The 15,623-nt window shown below is 40.0% G+C and overlaps 1 protein-coding gene across 5 annotated transcripts in view; it reads left to right on the forward strand.

Annotated features, from left to right (window-relative positions):
• dlgap2a (discs, large (Drosophila) homolog-associated protein 2a) overlaps nucleotides 1–15,623 on the forward strand; it is a 198,073-nt gene that overhangs the window by 159,423 nt on the left and 23,027 nt on the right. For 4 of the 5 annotated variants that reach the window (XM_034222526.1, XM_034222527.1, XM_034222530.1 and 1 more), the window contains 4 exons: nucleotides 2,939–3,007; nucleotides 4,098–4,257; nucleotides 5,030–5,246; nucleotides 12,967–13,026. In XM_034222526.1, coding sequence (XP_034078417.1) covers nucleotides 2,939–3,007; nucleotides 4,098–4,257; nucleotides 5,030–5,246; nucleotides 12,967–13,026 — 506 coding nt within the window. The remainder of the gene's footprint in view (nucleotides 1–2,938; nucleotides 3,008–4,097; nucleotides 4,258–5,029; nucleotides 5,247–12,966; nucleotides 13,027–15,623) is intronic. The other variant, XM_034222528.1, reaches the window with a different exon arrangement.

A 15,623-nucleotide genomic window follows, 5' to 3' on the forward strand; every position in this document is an offset into this window, starting at 1 on the left:
CACACTCATGCTTTATAATCCTTTCATAACAAATAACCTCAACAGGGACAGGAAACGAAACACTTTTCATGAAAAAGCAATAAATACTCTAGGGTTATACGACAAAATGCTTTTTAAATAAATAAATTAAAGGAAATTATTTCAAACATTCATTTATTGAACAAATTGAAGATAAACTAAACACAGAAGGCACCAATTATTCAAAACATAATTATTTGTATTGAAAATTGCAGTTTATTCTATTTTCATTGTTTGTTTGTTTGATGAAATATAACTTAATGACTAAGCTTTTATTAACGTTGTTCTGTTATATTTATCTTTTTTTTCATATATCTTCTTTTTTTTCCTTATAGGCTATGGTTGTTTTTTTTTTTGGTGTTAATTTCTTGGTCTCAAAAAAAAGTGCAATTTATACTCATACTCTCTTTTAACTAACTCAAAAAGTCCTTGAGCATTATATCTCAATCTTTTGCCACGTGTTTATTGGATAAGTTACCATGTCACTGAATATAAAAAGAAACAATAGATTGAGCAGCCCTAGATTGAATTTGGACATAGCCAACAATAAGTCCTGTCCTGTTGAACATGTATATTAGAACTTCTGCAGAGCAACCTCTAGAATGTTGACTATTGTCTTCTATTTTTCTTGGCACCGTTGTTTTGTCATCAATACCTGTTACCGTTTTAAATCCACACATAAAAGGCCCCACAGATGCCACCTGACAGAGCTCTCATGGTGTTATGTTCATTGGGTTTGTTGGGATGGAATTAGATTGGATACCAGACAGACATGGTGGAGGTTCAACTTCCTCTGCTCTTTTAGCAATGTAATGTCCCACAGGGGCAGTCAGATGGACCAAACACAAATTTGACAGCATCTGCCCCCTGAAGCAAATCATGTTAAAGTGAGAACAGGCTGTCAGGTTGTGTCACCTTCCTCCATCTTTACCTCTTTGGAGCTCTCTGTCACTCTCATTGTTGACAGGATTGCCTCTTTGTTTCGTCTCACCAATAAAGAATACCTCCCAGCCATGGGGGCCGCTGAGCTGGAACAGCCTGTGCACTGGAAGGAAAGTTAGATGTCAATGATTATTTTAATGAATAATCAGTTACATCCCCCCCCCCCCCCCTCCCCTTCCATTACATCCTCACCCTGGGGTCCTGTAGGCTGCAGAGCTGACAGCTGTGATGAATTGAATATGAATCAGCTTTGTATTCGCTGCTAAAGTAGAACCGAAAGATGCCTAAAGACTATTTAACGATGATAGGAATTGATTGACACGTTGCATTGACACACATGAACAGAATCACATGTATTAATCTCTGGCAACTTCACTCCTCTTTAAATAACTTCAACACCACAAGCCAATCAATCCCATCCATTTTCGTAATTTTGGTAAATAACACCCATTTGTTTGCACATCCATGATTAATAATAATAATACATGGGACTTTTATAGCGCTTTTCATGAAACTCAAAGACGCTTTGACAGAGAATTAAGAGGAGAAAAAAAGACAAGAGAAAAAAAGTAGATTAGATTAGATTAGCTTCTCTAGGCACCATAATTAATCATAGTTAACACTGGCAACTCTTCCGATAATCCGATAAGTCCTCATAATGTAATTACTCATTCAGTTAAAATTGGGTATACTGTATAAGCATTTTTCCCTCAGATCTCAAGGTCAAAAATTCCAATCCATTGATTTGTGGCTGTGCTGCATAGGTTTTTTCTTAACACCTTTTTGCCTCCGCTATGAATAGAACACTTTATACTATGTCAAAGATCCTGCTACCTAATATCCCATTTATAAACGTATCAACTGCTGTATTGATCTTTTGACTCATAGCTTGGGTCGGCAATATAGTTGAATACAAACAGTTGTGTGTGTTTTATAGGCCTGTAAAACACACACAATGAGTATGCTACTGTTGTGTATTATTGAACTTATCGACTTCTCATTTATTCCCTGGTGTGAAAATGTAGTTGTTCTCCATAGAGTGCCTTTTGTGTGTCAAGACGGAAACATATCTACTTATTTCTGGTCTAGCAGTCACATTCCCCCCAGGTTTCCTTCCCTTTTCCTCACATATGTGAGACGTGAGTACATACTGTACTGTATGTTAATACTTTATGCCAAATCTTCTCTCCTGCTGTGTTCTTTTTCAGATTGTCCTTTGTCCTTGTTCTTTCTGTTCTATCAATCAAATTCCTTGCTTTCAGCTGCAGGAAGTGTGAGATATCCATCATCCCATGCCTTAATATTGGCCAACAATTGAAGTGCATTAGAACCAATCAGAGACATTAGAGGAAATCTGCTCTGACATGATTTGATAAAGGGCCAATGCTTTTTTCAAAGAAAGCCTCCCTTCAATCAACTGACGATAATAGACATCTCTACAGGCCGGGATGGATGTAGGAAGCCTCCGTTATGCGTCAGGCAGTGCACTTATATCTGATCAGCTTTAAAGCCTGACTAGGTTTCATTGCTCAGGGAAGGATGTTAGGTAGGTATTTCTAATTCTCATTTGGCCCACTTAAGCAAATCTAATTAGTCACACGGGAAATAATCAAGTTTTATGATGTGGTGTAATTGTATTTTGTGTGCAGCATTTCTGCACAAAAATTATGAGACAAAACTCATAATACACACTTCATATCGCCACTTGTGTATGCACATGTTTAATTTATGGCATATTGCCTTGAGCAGGCGATTCTTTCTGCCAATGTAATATAACAGAATCATCCTCTCACTCTTAACATTTCTTGAGGTTGGTCATATTCTATCACCCTAATGTTTGCAGGACTCCCAAGCAAACATTTAATCCACCTCAAATCCCATACAGAGCCAGTTCCATTGGACCTTTGCCCAGTGACGTCATATCCATCCAACTCTCACTTGTGGGACCCAGTAACTCTGTTTTCTTCTCTACCCACAGCTCTTTCCGCCTGGATAAAATCAACAGTGACATGCGTAACTACATCACCAATTTTGCGGCAGACTTAAGGTGAATACAGGCCCAGCACCCCCCCTCTCCTCGCTCTCTGTTGCTGCCGTGTTGCAGTGGTCAGACACCAGATCCAGCTGGCTCGCTGCCCTGCTGACATACCCAATATGGCCGCCTCACAGAGCAAACACTCAAGACCAGTCAATGAGAGGTCACCTAGGGCAATGTGCTCATACTGGCAAAGCACAAGGCTCTGTTAAACACAAGATAGATATGACCTGATTCATTGCTATACATAACACCAGCACTTCCTATGTATAGCTTATTTGCTTTTACCACTTCATTGAGACTTTTCCTCTGGATGTTTCTTCTCTAGGATGCCTTTGGACGTGTAGAAGGTTGATATTACTTTGCAAACACACACAGCCTTGCTTCAGCAGGACAAGATGGATTGGGGGACTTTTAATCACACTAGCATTTTCCTCGCTGCCAAACCCCAATGTTTATCTCTATGAAAAGCACAGAAACTGCTTACTCATCCCTGCCTGCCATTAGAAATGGATCTGGCGGAGAGGACCTCAATTTGGTATTACTAATGCAATGAACTAGAGTATTCTCTAGTTTACTCAAAGCGCATTTTTCTTCCATGTTTTTCTATTTCCTTCCAGCAGATTTCAAACCACACTTGGGTTTCTGAACATCCCTTGCACTGCTGGTGTAGCACATTTAATTGACCCGGCTGACACCGGTGCTCTCTGAAGTGCTTGCTCACTAACTAGCTCCTGATTTGCATTTCCCTCATTTCCAAGCATTGATTGAACGTTTCAGCACAACAGAAATCGAACTGCCTTTGTAAGGACACTGGTGAAAACATCAATGTAGTGGGGGAGAGAAAATGACAGAGAGAGAGAGGCTCCCCTCTCGGGAGACACAAGGTCATTACCAGTCTCCCTCGTAAGTTCAGGTTACCTGGAGAAGGCCCCTTCCCTTGATAACATATTATTGTTTTTGTCATCATGTTAAACCTGTAGTCACTTGGCAATCTGCTTTGATTATAAGTTCAATTATGTTTAATTGACTTGCTTAGGAAGTAGTCATCATGGCTGTAGTCCCACTCCTTTCTTGCTTTTTCTTCTCTCTCTCTGTTCAGTCAGAGCTACCACTTGCAAGCCACCAGGGACATGCACCCAAGCATTGCCCTGGATCCCTCTGCCAACTACAACTCTCCCAAGTTTCGCTCCAGGAACCAGAGCTACATGCGGGCAGTCAGCACCCTCAGCCAGGCTAGCTGTGTTAGCCAAGTGAGCCAGGTGAGTCTGCACCCTTTTAATAAGTGAACTGTGAAAGTACTTCTTACTCGGGGAGAAGCCGAGGGACCCTGCGGAGATCCCATGGAGCCCACAGGGAAATTAGTTAAGTCGCTGATGATTTAAAAGCTTAGTGTTGAAAACATAGTTATTATTCTCAGTGCAAATATTCAATTCTAAGCCATTTAGTTATTGTTTTTCAAAACCCGTGGCTTCTTTTTTTCGAGCTTCATTTGACTTATTACACTTATTTGATTTGACAGTTCATTCCACACTGTTTATCTGAATGGATTAAACGACGCCTACAGGGGTTGTTGAGATATTAATCTCCCTCTTAAAAGAGAGGTTTATGGATTTGTTCAGAGTTAAAAGCCTCAACTAAACTCTTACAAATTCAAGATCCCAATAGAACAAGATGTTTATCTGTAATACTTGACTTTCTCAGAACCATTACATCATACAATCTGAAACAGGAAACAGAACTACTTCTGGTCGACATTAACAACAGCTCTTTTACAGCAAACTCTCTGACACAGTATGACCATGATTGATGTTGTTATCTATTACAGAATAAGCAATCAGCCCCCAGGTTATCTACCAGTGTGCAAATATGAAAGATCCGTTTCCAGGAACATTTGAGACATATACCACATGCAAGTGTTGGATTCAGAGCAACAAGCAATTTTTATTATTATTCTTAGATCATACATTTATTAAAATGTACTCTCTGGATTAACAATTAGGGCAGCATGCTCACAGATTTGGTTTCTCACAGGTGAGTGAGACAGAAATAAACGGCCAGTTTGAATCAGTGTGCGAGTCGGTGTTCAGTGAGGTTGAATCCCAGGCCATGGAGGCGTTGGATCTGCCCGGCTGCTTCAGAACTCGGAGTCACAGCTACCTGCGAGCCATCCAGGCCGGCTACTCCCAGGATGATGACTGCATCCCCCCCATGGCGTCCAGCGTCGCCTCCACCATCAGGGCTACCACAGGTAAGGAAATCTGGACTTATTTTGCAGAATACAATGTGTGAAATCCTGAATGTCGGTATTTTTGTTTGAACAAATTGACACCAAAAGCTTACATTTGTCATTAACATGTGTAATTGGATGAATACAAAGCAGTTAGTGCAAACTGGTTGTGCTGTCAAACAGCTTTACATCTTTGCATGAATCACTCTTCTATGTTTCCATTGTTTTTGATGGACGTAAGTTTACTGTAGCTACCACTTGTGAGCTGTGCTAGTTCATCCTACTGTATTTTGGATACAGTGCTTCATCTGCTCATCCATTGGATGCATCAGAGAGTAAAGCTATGAACCCTATTGAAAATCACAAATGGAAATTGTCTGAAGTTAAAATCAGGTCTTTATAAAGACTGCTTTTTCTGGTACATTTTGGATATTTCACTTTCTTTATGGAGCCACAGGGTGCCATTTCTGAACGTACTCAAAGCTTTTTTGCAAAAGAACAAATCTGAAATTGCTGTCTGCAAAGTATGCATTGTTGTACTTGTAAACCCAGTTTAACGCTTATTGCAGCATAAACTGTGAATATTCTGCATCCCTGGATTGTTCACTTCACACAAATTGTGTCTTATTGCAAAGCTCATGTTTACTCACAATGCAATCACTTTAAAGAATTGCACATTCATTAAGTCCAGACCCGAATAATAGATCAATTAATAGAGACAATGATTATACTGATAACTCAACTGTCACACTGGTTAGTCACATAGATCACCTTTGCAAACTTGCTACAATCAATCCTAACCTAATGAGCTGAGACGTGCATACATTTCTGATACTGATCCTCGATTACAAATTGTAAGCTGATGGTGGTTTCAACAATTACTGCATTGCTGGATTCACAGTTGAAATGATATGTCCTTGTGATGAAGAATGTGGGAAGAAAAGAAGAAAGTATCCGGATGAGAAGTCTGAGGGGGTTCCACCTCTTTCCACAGTAGATTCATGAACTAACAACATTAGCTGGACTATAATAGGGAGGGTTAGAGGTGTGGCCATCTGGAGCTGTGCTTATGATCAATTATTCATACCTATAAATGTTTGCTTACACTGCTTTCTCAGTAAACTCAAATATCTTTCCTTTTTTTAGGAAACAGTGTTTGAAATGTGGTAGATCTTGCCACAATTTGGACATCAATCTGTCAAACTGGACCTGATTTTTTCAATAGGGTTCATACTATACCTATGACTGATGGGATATGGTTAGAAAGCTTTGCTCATCTTTGCCTCTTTTCATTGCACAAAGTACACATTTCTTTACCTCGACTGAAACAGACGAGCATGCAAGGATTGTTCCTACCTCATTTCTGAAAAAAATTATGTGTATTCTCTGTGATGTGTTCTGGGAGCTTGGAGTTTTAGCTTTGTGCATTGAAAAGATGCGCAGAATGCATGCTACAATTAGAGGTTGAGAAGGCAGTGTAACCATTAACGAAAATGAGTCAAAATGGGAATACTTTCCCAGTGTTACACTGGGTTTGAAATGTTAAACGATATTACAGATTAATAAAAAATGATGTGTACAAATTCCTCAATACACGTCTACAGCATACAGATGGGTGAATTGGGGCAATAATCATAAGATTAGCACTTTTTGCTATTATCTTGTTTTGACTCATGGCATTCAGTGCATGATTTGATGTTACTGCTTTGTGGCAATAAAAAGCACATTCTCTCCAGCTGCTCACACCTGTGGCCATATTACAGATACGTATTTATATTTGTCTTCCAGACAGAAATTATGTTCAGGAAGACTCTTGTTTGCCTGACCAGGCCAGTGTACATGAGGATTTGGCAGAAGCGGCCCCTTTGGATCATGATGATCTAGGCTGCCCCATCAGAAGAGACAGACTTTACAAAGAAGATAACATGGGGGCAGGAGCCAAACCTGTGTCGGGACCACCTGTTTCTCCAAGCCTCTTCAGATCCCACAGATCTAGTGCCCCAGAACGACCATCACCAAAAGCAATCCAGGCCAGTATCAAAGAGTCTGCTTCTCTGGCTGCAGCTATCAGCATGCAGTGGAAAGAAGAGGTCTCGGCCATGCGTAGAGAGCTAGCTGATCTGAGAAGGGACCTCTGTGTAGAGCTTCGTGCTTTCAACAGTAACTTCAACACTTTCACACAGCATTACAACACATGGTCTCCCCAAGGTGGTAACATGGCTGCTGGAGCTGGGGCAGGTTTAGGAGGACGGGTTGGAACAGGGACAGGACCCAGGGCGGGGGCAGGGGTAAGAGCAGATATAGGCCCCAGGACAGGAGCGGGGGTGGGGGTAGGGGTGGGGGTAGGGGCAGATATAGGTCCCGGGACAGGAGTAGGTGCTGGGGCAGGGAAGGGCTCAGGGGCAGGAGGAGTTGGAACCTCTGCAGCACATGCAGGCACTGGGGCAGCTAAAGAGAAGAAACCACAGATATCTAAAGTGTCTGTGGGGACACAGGCCAGAAGCAAGGTCCTTGTCCGCCAAAGCACTGCAGATGCAGCTGTCAATTGTCCAGAGGAGAAGGAAGAGAAGAAAGGGGCCCGTCGTCTGCCAAAACAGCTCTCTATGGACCCAAGCATTCTGGCCTGTCCACAGTCAATGTATGTGGAGAGTGCCATACCACTTTCTTTGGATCCAATACTTTCAGGCTCTGTTAGAGCAGCCGAACCAAATGTATTTGAGTTGACTGCTCTGCCCTCTCTAGCCAATCTTGAAACAGAGTTACCAGCCCATACAATTGTGACTTCATCTGATGTGGTCATTTTTGAGCCAGTCACCAATCATGGTACAGTGCCAATTCCTCCAGAAGCAGATCTTGAGAGCCCTCAGGATTCAGTTCTAGTCACTCTGCAGCTGATAAACTTAGGCCCAGCCAAGGAGTCCCGTTCAGATACTTCTATACCTAATGACACCAAATGCCCAGACTCAGTACTTATTGAAAGGGATCAAATACAGCTGCCATATCCAGTTCCTGTAGTAACTGTTTCTCCACCTGAAGAACGTGGTTATGACAGCATGTCAGATTCAGAGTCCCCTGATCCTTTCTCTGGTGAAAAGCCAGATCCGGTGTATCAAGACTCTGCTGCTGTGTCTTTGCCATATTCAGGATCAGATTACCCAGATCCTGCAGACCCAACAGAATTAGAATCACAACCTTCAGATATACCCATGGTGTTCCCATCTGATCCCATTGGTCAAGACCCATTATTGGTCTGTGATGCACCCACACTTGATCTCGAGACTGTTACAGAATTACATTTAGCAACTGACATTATATATCCATCCATTGTGGTGTCAGAGTACCCCGACAAAGATTCTCCTGCAAGTCCAACTGACAGTGACACAAATCCAGATCCCATTATCACCTTTCCAGATTATATTTCTGACCCTCCCCCCGAGCAAATGACATCAGTCTCAACCTTTGCTTCCACTTCAGTAGATACTCTACCCGACACTGACCCAGAGTCTCAAGACTCAGATTGGCCACCCCTTCCTGAACCCCTTGATACCACCCCCATATTTCATGCCGATCTGGTCCACTTTGACTTAGTAATGCTGACTTCCCTAGATCAAGATGATCTTGACTCAGTGTTCATGGATCCTGAACCAGAGCCTTTTAACCTGAGTGGTGACTATCTATATGATACAGAGGATTTAGATCCTATCTACCAATCAGATTGTCCAGGTTCACCACTACCCACTGTTGACCTTGCAGTGGATCCTACATCATCTACAGAATCTATCTGTTTAGATCCAGCAATGGAGTATCGCCTAGCTCTCATGCCTCGGGATGATCCCCCAGAAGTACATGGAATCCTACTACCACAGGTCACTGTCACAATATCACCTCCTAGTTCAGTGTCTCATGGTTCATCGCTGGAAATGGACTTTGGACCCTCAAGTCCAACCCCAGATGATCTTCCATCAGATACAGATCCATCACTGCCAAACCTTGAAGACCTACCCTCAGTGGACCTGACACACAGTGAGCCAGATGATATGATTGCTGAAACAATGGAGTGTGTGGCTATATTCCAGGAGTGTGGGGAACTTGTGGAGGAAGAAACCCCAGATACTACAGAGAGTTCCTCAAGGGAGGAGGCCTTTCTGTGGTGCAGGTGGCAGAGGAGGGGACAAAGAAGAGAATCAATGCACAGGAGTGCCAGCGTGGAACTCTGGAGCAGGAGATACGACTACAACAGTGCGGAAATTACATACGTGTCCCTCACTCTGTGAGCTCATACCTCATTCTCAGCAGACAAAATGCAGCCCAATGTATATTTATAGCTCACAGTTTGTTCCTGCTAGTTCACTGTAGAGCAACGTGCAGATTTAAATGTCATGTGAGCGATGGCATTCAAAGCAAGGACTTCCTCAAACCTGCAGTATTATTTCAGCAACAGACTGCATTGGTAGCTTAAAAAAAATGTTTCATGGATTGCACCATACTGCAAGAAAATGATGAACCCTTTGTGGTGTTTACTGAACAACATTGATTCACAAACATTTATCAAAAGCAGTAGGAACTTTGCTGAAGCTGTTGTCACCACGGATGTGAATTATCTTCCAGAACAGTACTGCCTTCTTAATCATTGGATACACTACTAAATGTTTAATCATTTTATTACATCAAAGACATTTGACACATCTATTTTAAGAGACTCTATCGAAGCTCTGTTATACACTACGGAAAAGATGGCTAAATTAATACAAGGTCCTGACAATCCTTACTGTGATGATGGAATATTTTCTTTACTCTCTGTTTATTGTCACTCGAGATTGGAGTGAAGTGAATCTTCGCAGTTATCATATAACTATAAGGACAAACTGTTTACTATGTGAGCTGTTGGATGGACTCGAAAAAACTATGCTGTGAAATGATGTTTGCACAACCCTAGAGTGAGCGTGAATTCTACGGAGCCCCCAATGGCTAATGGAGGAAAACATTTGAGGAGTGAATTACCTCGCCATATTTCTCGCCCCAGAAATGTTTTGTGTTCTCTTGCAAAAATGTTATTCCACCATACTTATTGGCCATGTCCGCTGCTTCCTGTTCCCTATGACCAACAAGGTTGATACATTTAAAGGGAAAGTTAGCTCAAATCACATTACCGTATAGAGTAACAATAATACATTCCTCATATTAGAACTGTGATTAAGAAATTCATTTAGCCTAATGCCCAGAGTAAAACTCAATCAGCTGATCATAGGGACTTTTACTGGGAGCAGCTTAGGGAAAAAAGACATATGGATCAGAAGGAATGTAAGAAAAAATGTTTGTGAGGCAACACAAAAGTATTGCGAGAGAATGCAAATTGTGAGGTTACGCAAAAGTAGTCCTCTAAACAACATTTCACCATGACCATAAGGGGGCTCAAAGAAGACTGTACTGTTAATAGAAAATAGAAAGATACTTAAAATATTTGTATTTCATGCTAAAAAATGATTACAAACAAGTAAAGTTATTGTATGTAGCCTTTCTTCACATAACCTCATGTTACATGCACATACACTTGGTACCAAACACACGCCATATACACACATATTTCATGGAGGATCATTAAAAGGACACATTTGTTTTTAAAAATACATAACAAATCAAATGTGTCTGATAATCTGACAAACAGGCCTTGTTAAGAGATGATATTGTACTTTGTACTGTAAGACGTCATCTCAATTCTCAGGAATCAAAGACTGAGAATGTTATGTTGGGACATAAGTGTAATGACATGTTAAACTGTGTTGCTTCCTGAAATGGGTGTACAACATGTGGCTGTTTTTTGACACGTGTTACACTGAATGATGAATATAATGGTGCATGACAGATGGCCTCAATATTTTTTGCATTTCATATACAGTGCCTCATTGTAATTATTTGGTTCTACTCATTGTTTTGTTTGAATATTCAGTGAAAGGAAAGGAACTTACATACCAGAGAATACGGACAATTCTGTTACCAGCAACGAACAGCTGAAAAGTCAGAGAAATTGCAAGATACATCTGTGTTATCTGTCTAATTAATGGGCTTTATATGAAATCGCCCTCTGAAGTCTGTGCTCTAATAAAGTGCGCTGGAACAGAAAGAGTCTCTCAGCCGAACATCAGTGAGCTGCAAGACGAAAGGATTTTCCCGTGTGTTGTTTTGAATTGAATATGTGCAGAGCAAAGTTTGTTAAATTGACTGAATCTGAAAGTTTTTTAAAGGGATGGACAGTTAATTAGGTTGAATTGTTGTATTCATTTTGTCAATTTCAGCAGCATCAAACGCACCACCTTTTCCTCCATGGATCCCATCCATATTTAACTTTTAAATGGCAAAATTGTAGCACATAATTACCCTGTGTTGCAGTGACATAATATGTATTCATAAGAAATAATCCAAATATTAACGGGTTCTGGATTCAGTCATACAGTGAAATATATTGGCATATAATCTTTATTGATGTTAGATTTTGCAGAGAGAATTACACAGGCTGGCTGGACTTGTATTTATTATAATACAATATATACTGTTATTTGATTAAAAAGCCTTTTTAAGTAAGCCTACAGTATAACCTAAATGGCATGCAGGAAAAATGAACTGTTTTACTGCAGTTTGCATATATGTTTGGATTGTTTTATGTATTCGTGTACTTTAATTTATTGTCAATGTGGTATAGCTTGTGGAGAGTGTAACAGGGATGTGACCCTTTGCAGCATCATGCACTAACGACAAGGTTAAGAAATACTTGATATCAGGATCATAATCTTTCCATTTCTTAAGCACTGTGAAAAAAGGTTGAAAAGATGAGCAATTGTTTCAATAGCAAGCTTTTTTAACAGATTTCTTTTCCTGATAAAATGAATAAAATCAGAAAACAGAGGGATTAAGTTGTTAAGATTGGGTGGAATATTCACAACTACACATTTAATAGCTGTCATTTTGAATATTAAATCAATAAAAAACGAATGAAACATTCTTACTCAATTTAAATCACAAACGTCTTAATGTTACATATTGTTATCTAGGAAGATATCAGTCATATTTAATTGAACTTGAACAGTTTCTTTATTTTCAAGCAAAAGTCTCCACCCTGACAGGACTGGTATTATACATGTATCACTGTAACAAAGGAAGTACACTAGGCAAGGCAAGTTTATTTATATAGCACCTTTCAACACAAGGCAATTCAAGGTGCTTTACAAAAATGAAAGCCATTCAGACAAAAGCATTTAAAAACAGTTTTTTTCACTAGACCTCGAAGGGAGTCAGCTTTCATTTCATTAAAAGGGGTCGTTGCAATGATTTTCTCATTTCTGTATTTGATCATCTTGTAAGAGTGTAGCAGTTTCAGGTTCATGGTAAACCCATGTTCGGGGCAGGATCCTGAAGCCAACGCAGGTGATGTTTGTTGACCTATGCACACCAACCTAAATTACAGGCCTTGACACTGGTATACAAAACACGTCAGAGATGTGTAATCTCAGTTAATAATCAAAGATAAAAAGGCAGTAATTGAATGATTACTGATAACTTAATTGCACCCTTTCCAAAATGGCCTAGGCAGAGTGTCTTAGTTTCTTCCTTGTTATTGATTTGCTATACATCCTACTGCACAGTTAGTCTCTGGATCCCCTTTGTGTGTAGTCATGTGTAATGTGGATAGATTGTACTTTATGTTTGGGCACTTTTCTGAATATCCACACCACTCCCTTGTTTTCAGGGATCCAGTTCTGCCTCCCCTCCACCTGCAGCATTGACCGGATCCCCCAACAAACCCCAGGTAATCCTGATAACGGGGCATCAGTGCTCAGTGTCAATGTGAGGAATTGAAACAAATCAGTGGCAAGTGGCTGTTAAGCACATGTATAAATAGTGTTACTTATCTGCAATTAGCCAGACATTTCATAAACTACAAGCTTAAAAAATAGTAAGGAGCTAAGGAGCTTTACAATAAAAAATGAGTAATTTACACTACAATATATCTGTTCCTAAGGCACTGGAGGATGCCATTGCTCCTCTACACCTGCACTAGGCCTCAATACTCTAAACCAGGGGTGTCCAAACTATGGCCCGCGGACCATTTTAAATCGGTCCTCAGCTAATTCAAAAGGTATAATGGAATATGGCCCACACATTAAACTTGTGCTTGTCTTTTATTGTACTTCTTAAATATAAATGTAAAAATATATTACACAATAGTATTCACGTGTCAATGTTCAAATAAATTCAGTCAATTAAAGTTGGAAACATTTTCTAATATATCTTAGTTGATAAGAAAAAGCCCAATGACTTATTTACATAACAAGCTTGAAATACACCCTTCCTATTTCTCCTTATTATAAGCAATCTGAAGCTTCTGTTTTAAAGGATGAGCTGCCAACACTCACAAGCATCATTTAGCTACATTTGATTGATTTTGCTAACTTATAATTTAACTTATGAGGCAATATACCTCTAGTGGGTGGCCCAGCCCTTCGTATATTTTTCTGTATGCGGCCCTCTGTGAAAAAAGTTTGGACGCCCCTGCGCTAAACCCTCTCCATACTTTGTTTGGAGCCTTTTTTTGCCATAGCTCGGCAGAGTGTAACTTTACGATACATCTCTCTATCCCAAAGTGTGCGTTGTTGCATGAGCACACCCCTGGTTTTCCTTGTGCATTCTAGTCGAGAGGAAGCTGATTTGTTTTCATGCTGGGTGAGGTTAAGTCCACAGTGACATGCATCTAACTGGTGACAAGCAGATGGGTCAGCAGGAGGGGACTCCATGAACAGCAGGAAAATAAACATCTGGCGTTACAGGCGGACAAAAGAACAATTCAATTCAATTCAATTCAAAACCTTTATTTATACAGATAAAACCCATTGAGATCATAGACCTCTTTTACAATGGTGACCTGCTTCAATTAGTTCCAAACATTAATACAAACATGACAGAAAACAAAGGACATTATATGATACTACAGTTTGTATACTAGTAGCATTTACAGACACCAATATTTTCTGATTGTATAGCGTCTATCCAAACGTCCTTGAATCTACGTATCAAAGAAACTTGCCATGAAATGAGTATTTTTTTCTACAATAGTGTGTTGTTTATTTGTTTTCTCAGTGATTCATCATTGAGTGAGTTGGATTAATCACTCAGATTTCTCTTATCTTTTGTTTGCTATTATTATATTCATTCTTTATTGTATCTGTCTGCAACACTCAGGGCCCATAATGGAGTTAACCAATCCATCTTCCTCTCCCTCCCTCGCTCCAGATCATTTACATATCCTTAAAAGCCTGCTGCAAAACAAACTGCTGCATTTCCTTTACAGTGATGAATCCAATCGGGAAGAAAGACTCTTAACGATGTGTCACTCAGCAAAATACCCCCCACCCCACTCCACCCCCAAGTCCCCCGTGTTAGCATACAAGCCAGGCCCGATAGATGGAGAGCTCCTAACAGAGATGGAGTGGTTGAATCACTTTGTTTGTGTCTCACGTTAATCAGACTCACTGGCACAGTGGTGGTTGTTTGTACTTGTGTGTGCGTGTGTGTGCGTGCGTGCGTTCGTGCGTGCGTTTGAGAGAGAGCGATTAAATGGAGTATGCTGATATATTTAAAACACTTCTTCTAAACTGCACTCACTGTACATAATGTTCCCTGAAACCAAAAGAAAATTTTTTTGCTGTCATGGAGATACTTTAAAGACCTATTGGCCATTCAAACTGTTTAATACTGTTATAACTGTCTAATATTTTCTTTAGAAAGAATAGGTAGTTTGCCAATGTCTCCAAAAAACTGCATTTAAGACTATTGGATGGTACAAGCAACAGGTGTACGCTGTGAGACACTCACATTAACGTGGTTATTGTGTTTCAGGCTGTGAATTCAAAAATCACCTGATTAGGTTTATGGAAAAAAGGTTTGTGTTAAAATGTCTGTCCACAAAAAAAAGAAACCAGATCGTGAATGTTTCAATTTCTCATTTACCCCAATTCAATTTGCTGAATGTATAAATGTTACATTTAGTTTTGTCGTATTCTAAATATGAATGTTGTGTTTGTTTGAAGAACATAATCAGATTTTCTTTTTTCTTTGTCCCTAATCTGACCATCATTTAATAAGATATCGTTTTTGCTGCCTGAATAAATCTACGTGTATTTTTCCTCCAGTCATGTGCAGTCGGCCTTGCAGTGGCATGCACCGTTCAGATAAAAGCTGAATTAAAATGTGAAAACAAGATAAGGTAATAAAGAAGAACATTATCTGTTTGCAAAAATATGAAATTAATGAAATTGCTGTGAGTAATACCACAGATAACCTTGGGCTTTGTGGCCCTGTGGTTTCCTTGTTTAATATTAATCGTGGTTGACCATGGTGTACGCCACA

This window comes from Gymnodraco acuticeps, unplaced genomic scaffold (genome assembly GCF_902827175.1).
Source record: "Gymnodraco acuticeps unplaced genomic scaffold, fGymAcu1.1, whole genome shotgun sequence".
Lineage (NCBI taxonomy): Eukaryota > Metazoa > Chordata > Actinopteri > Perciformes > Bathydraconidae > Gymnodraco > Gymnodraco acuticeps.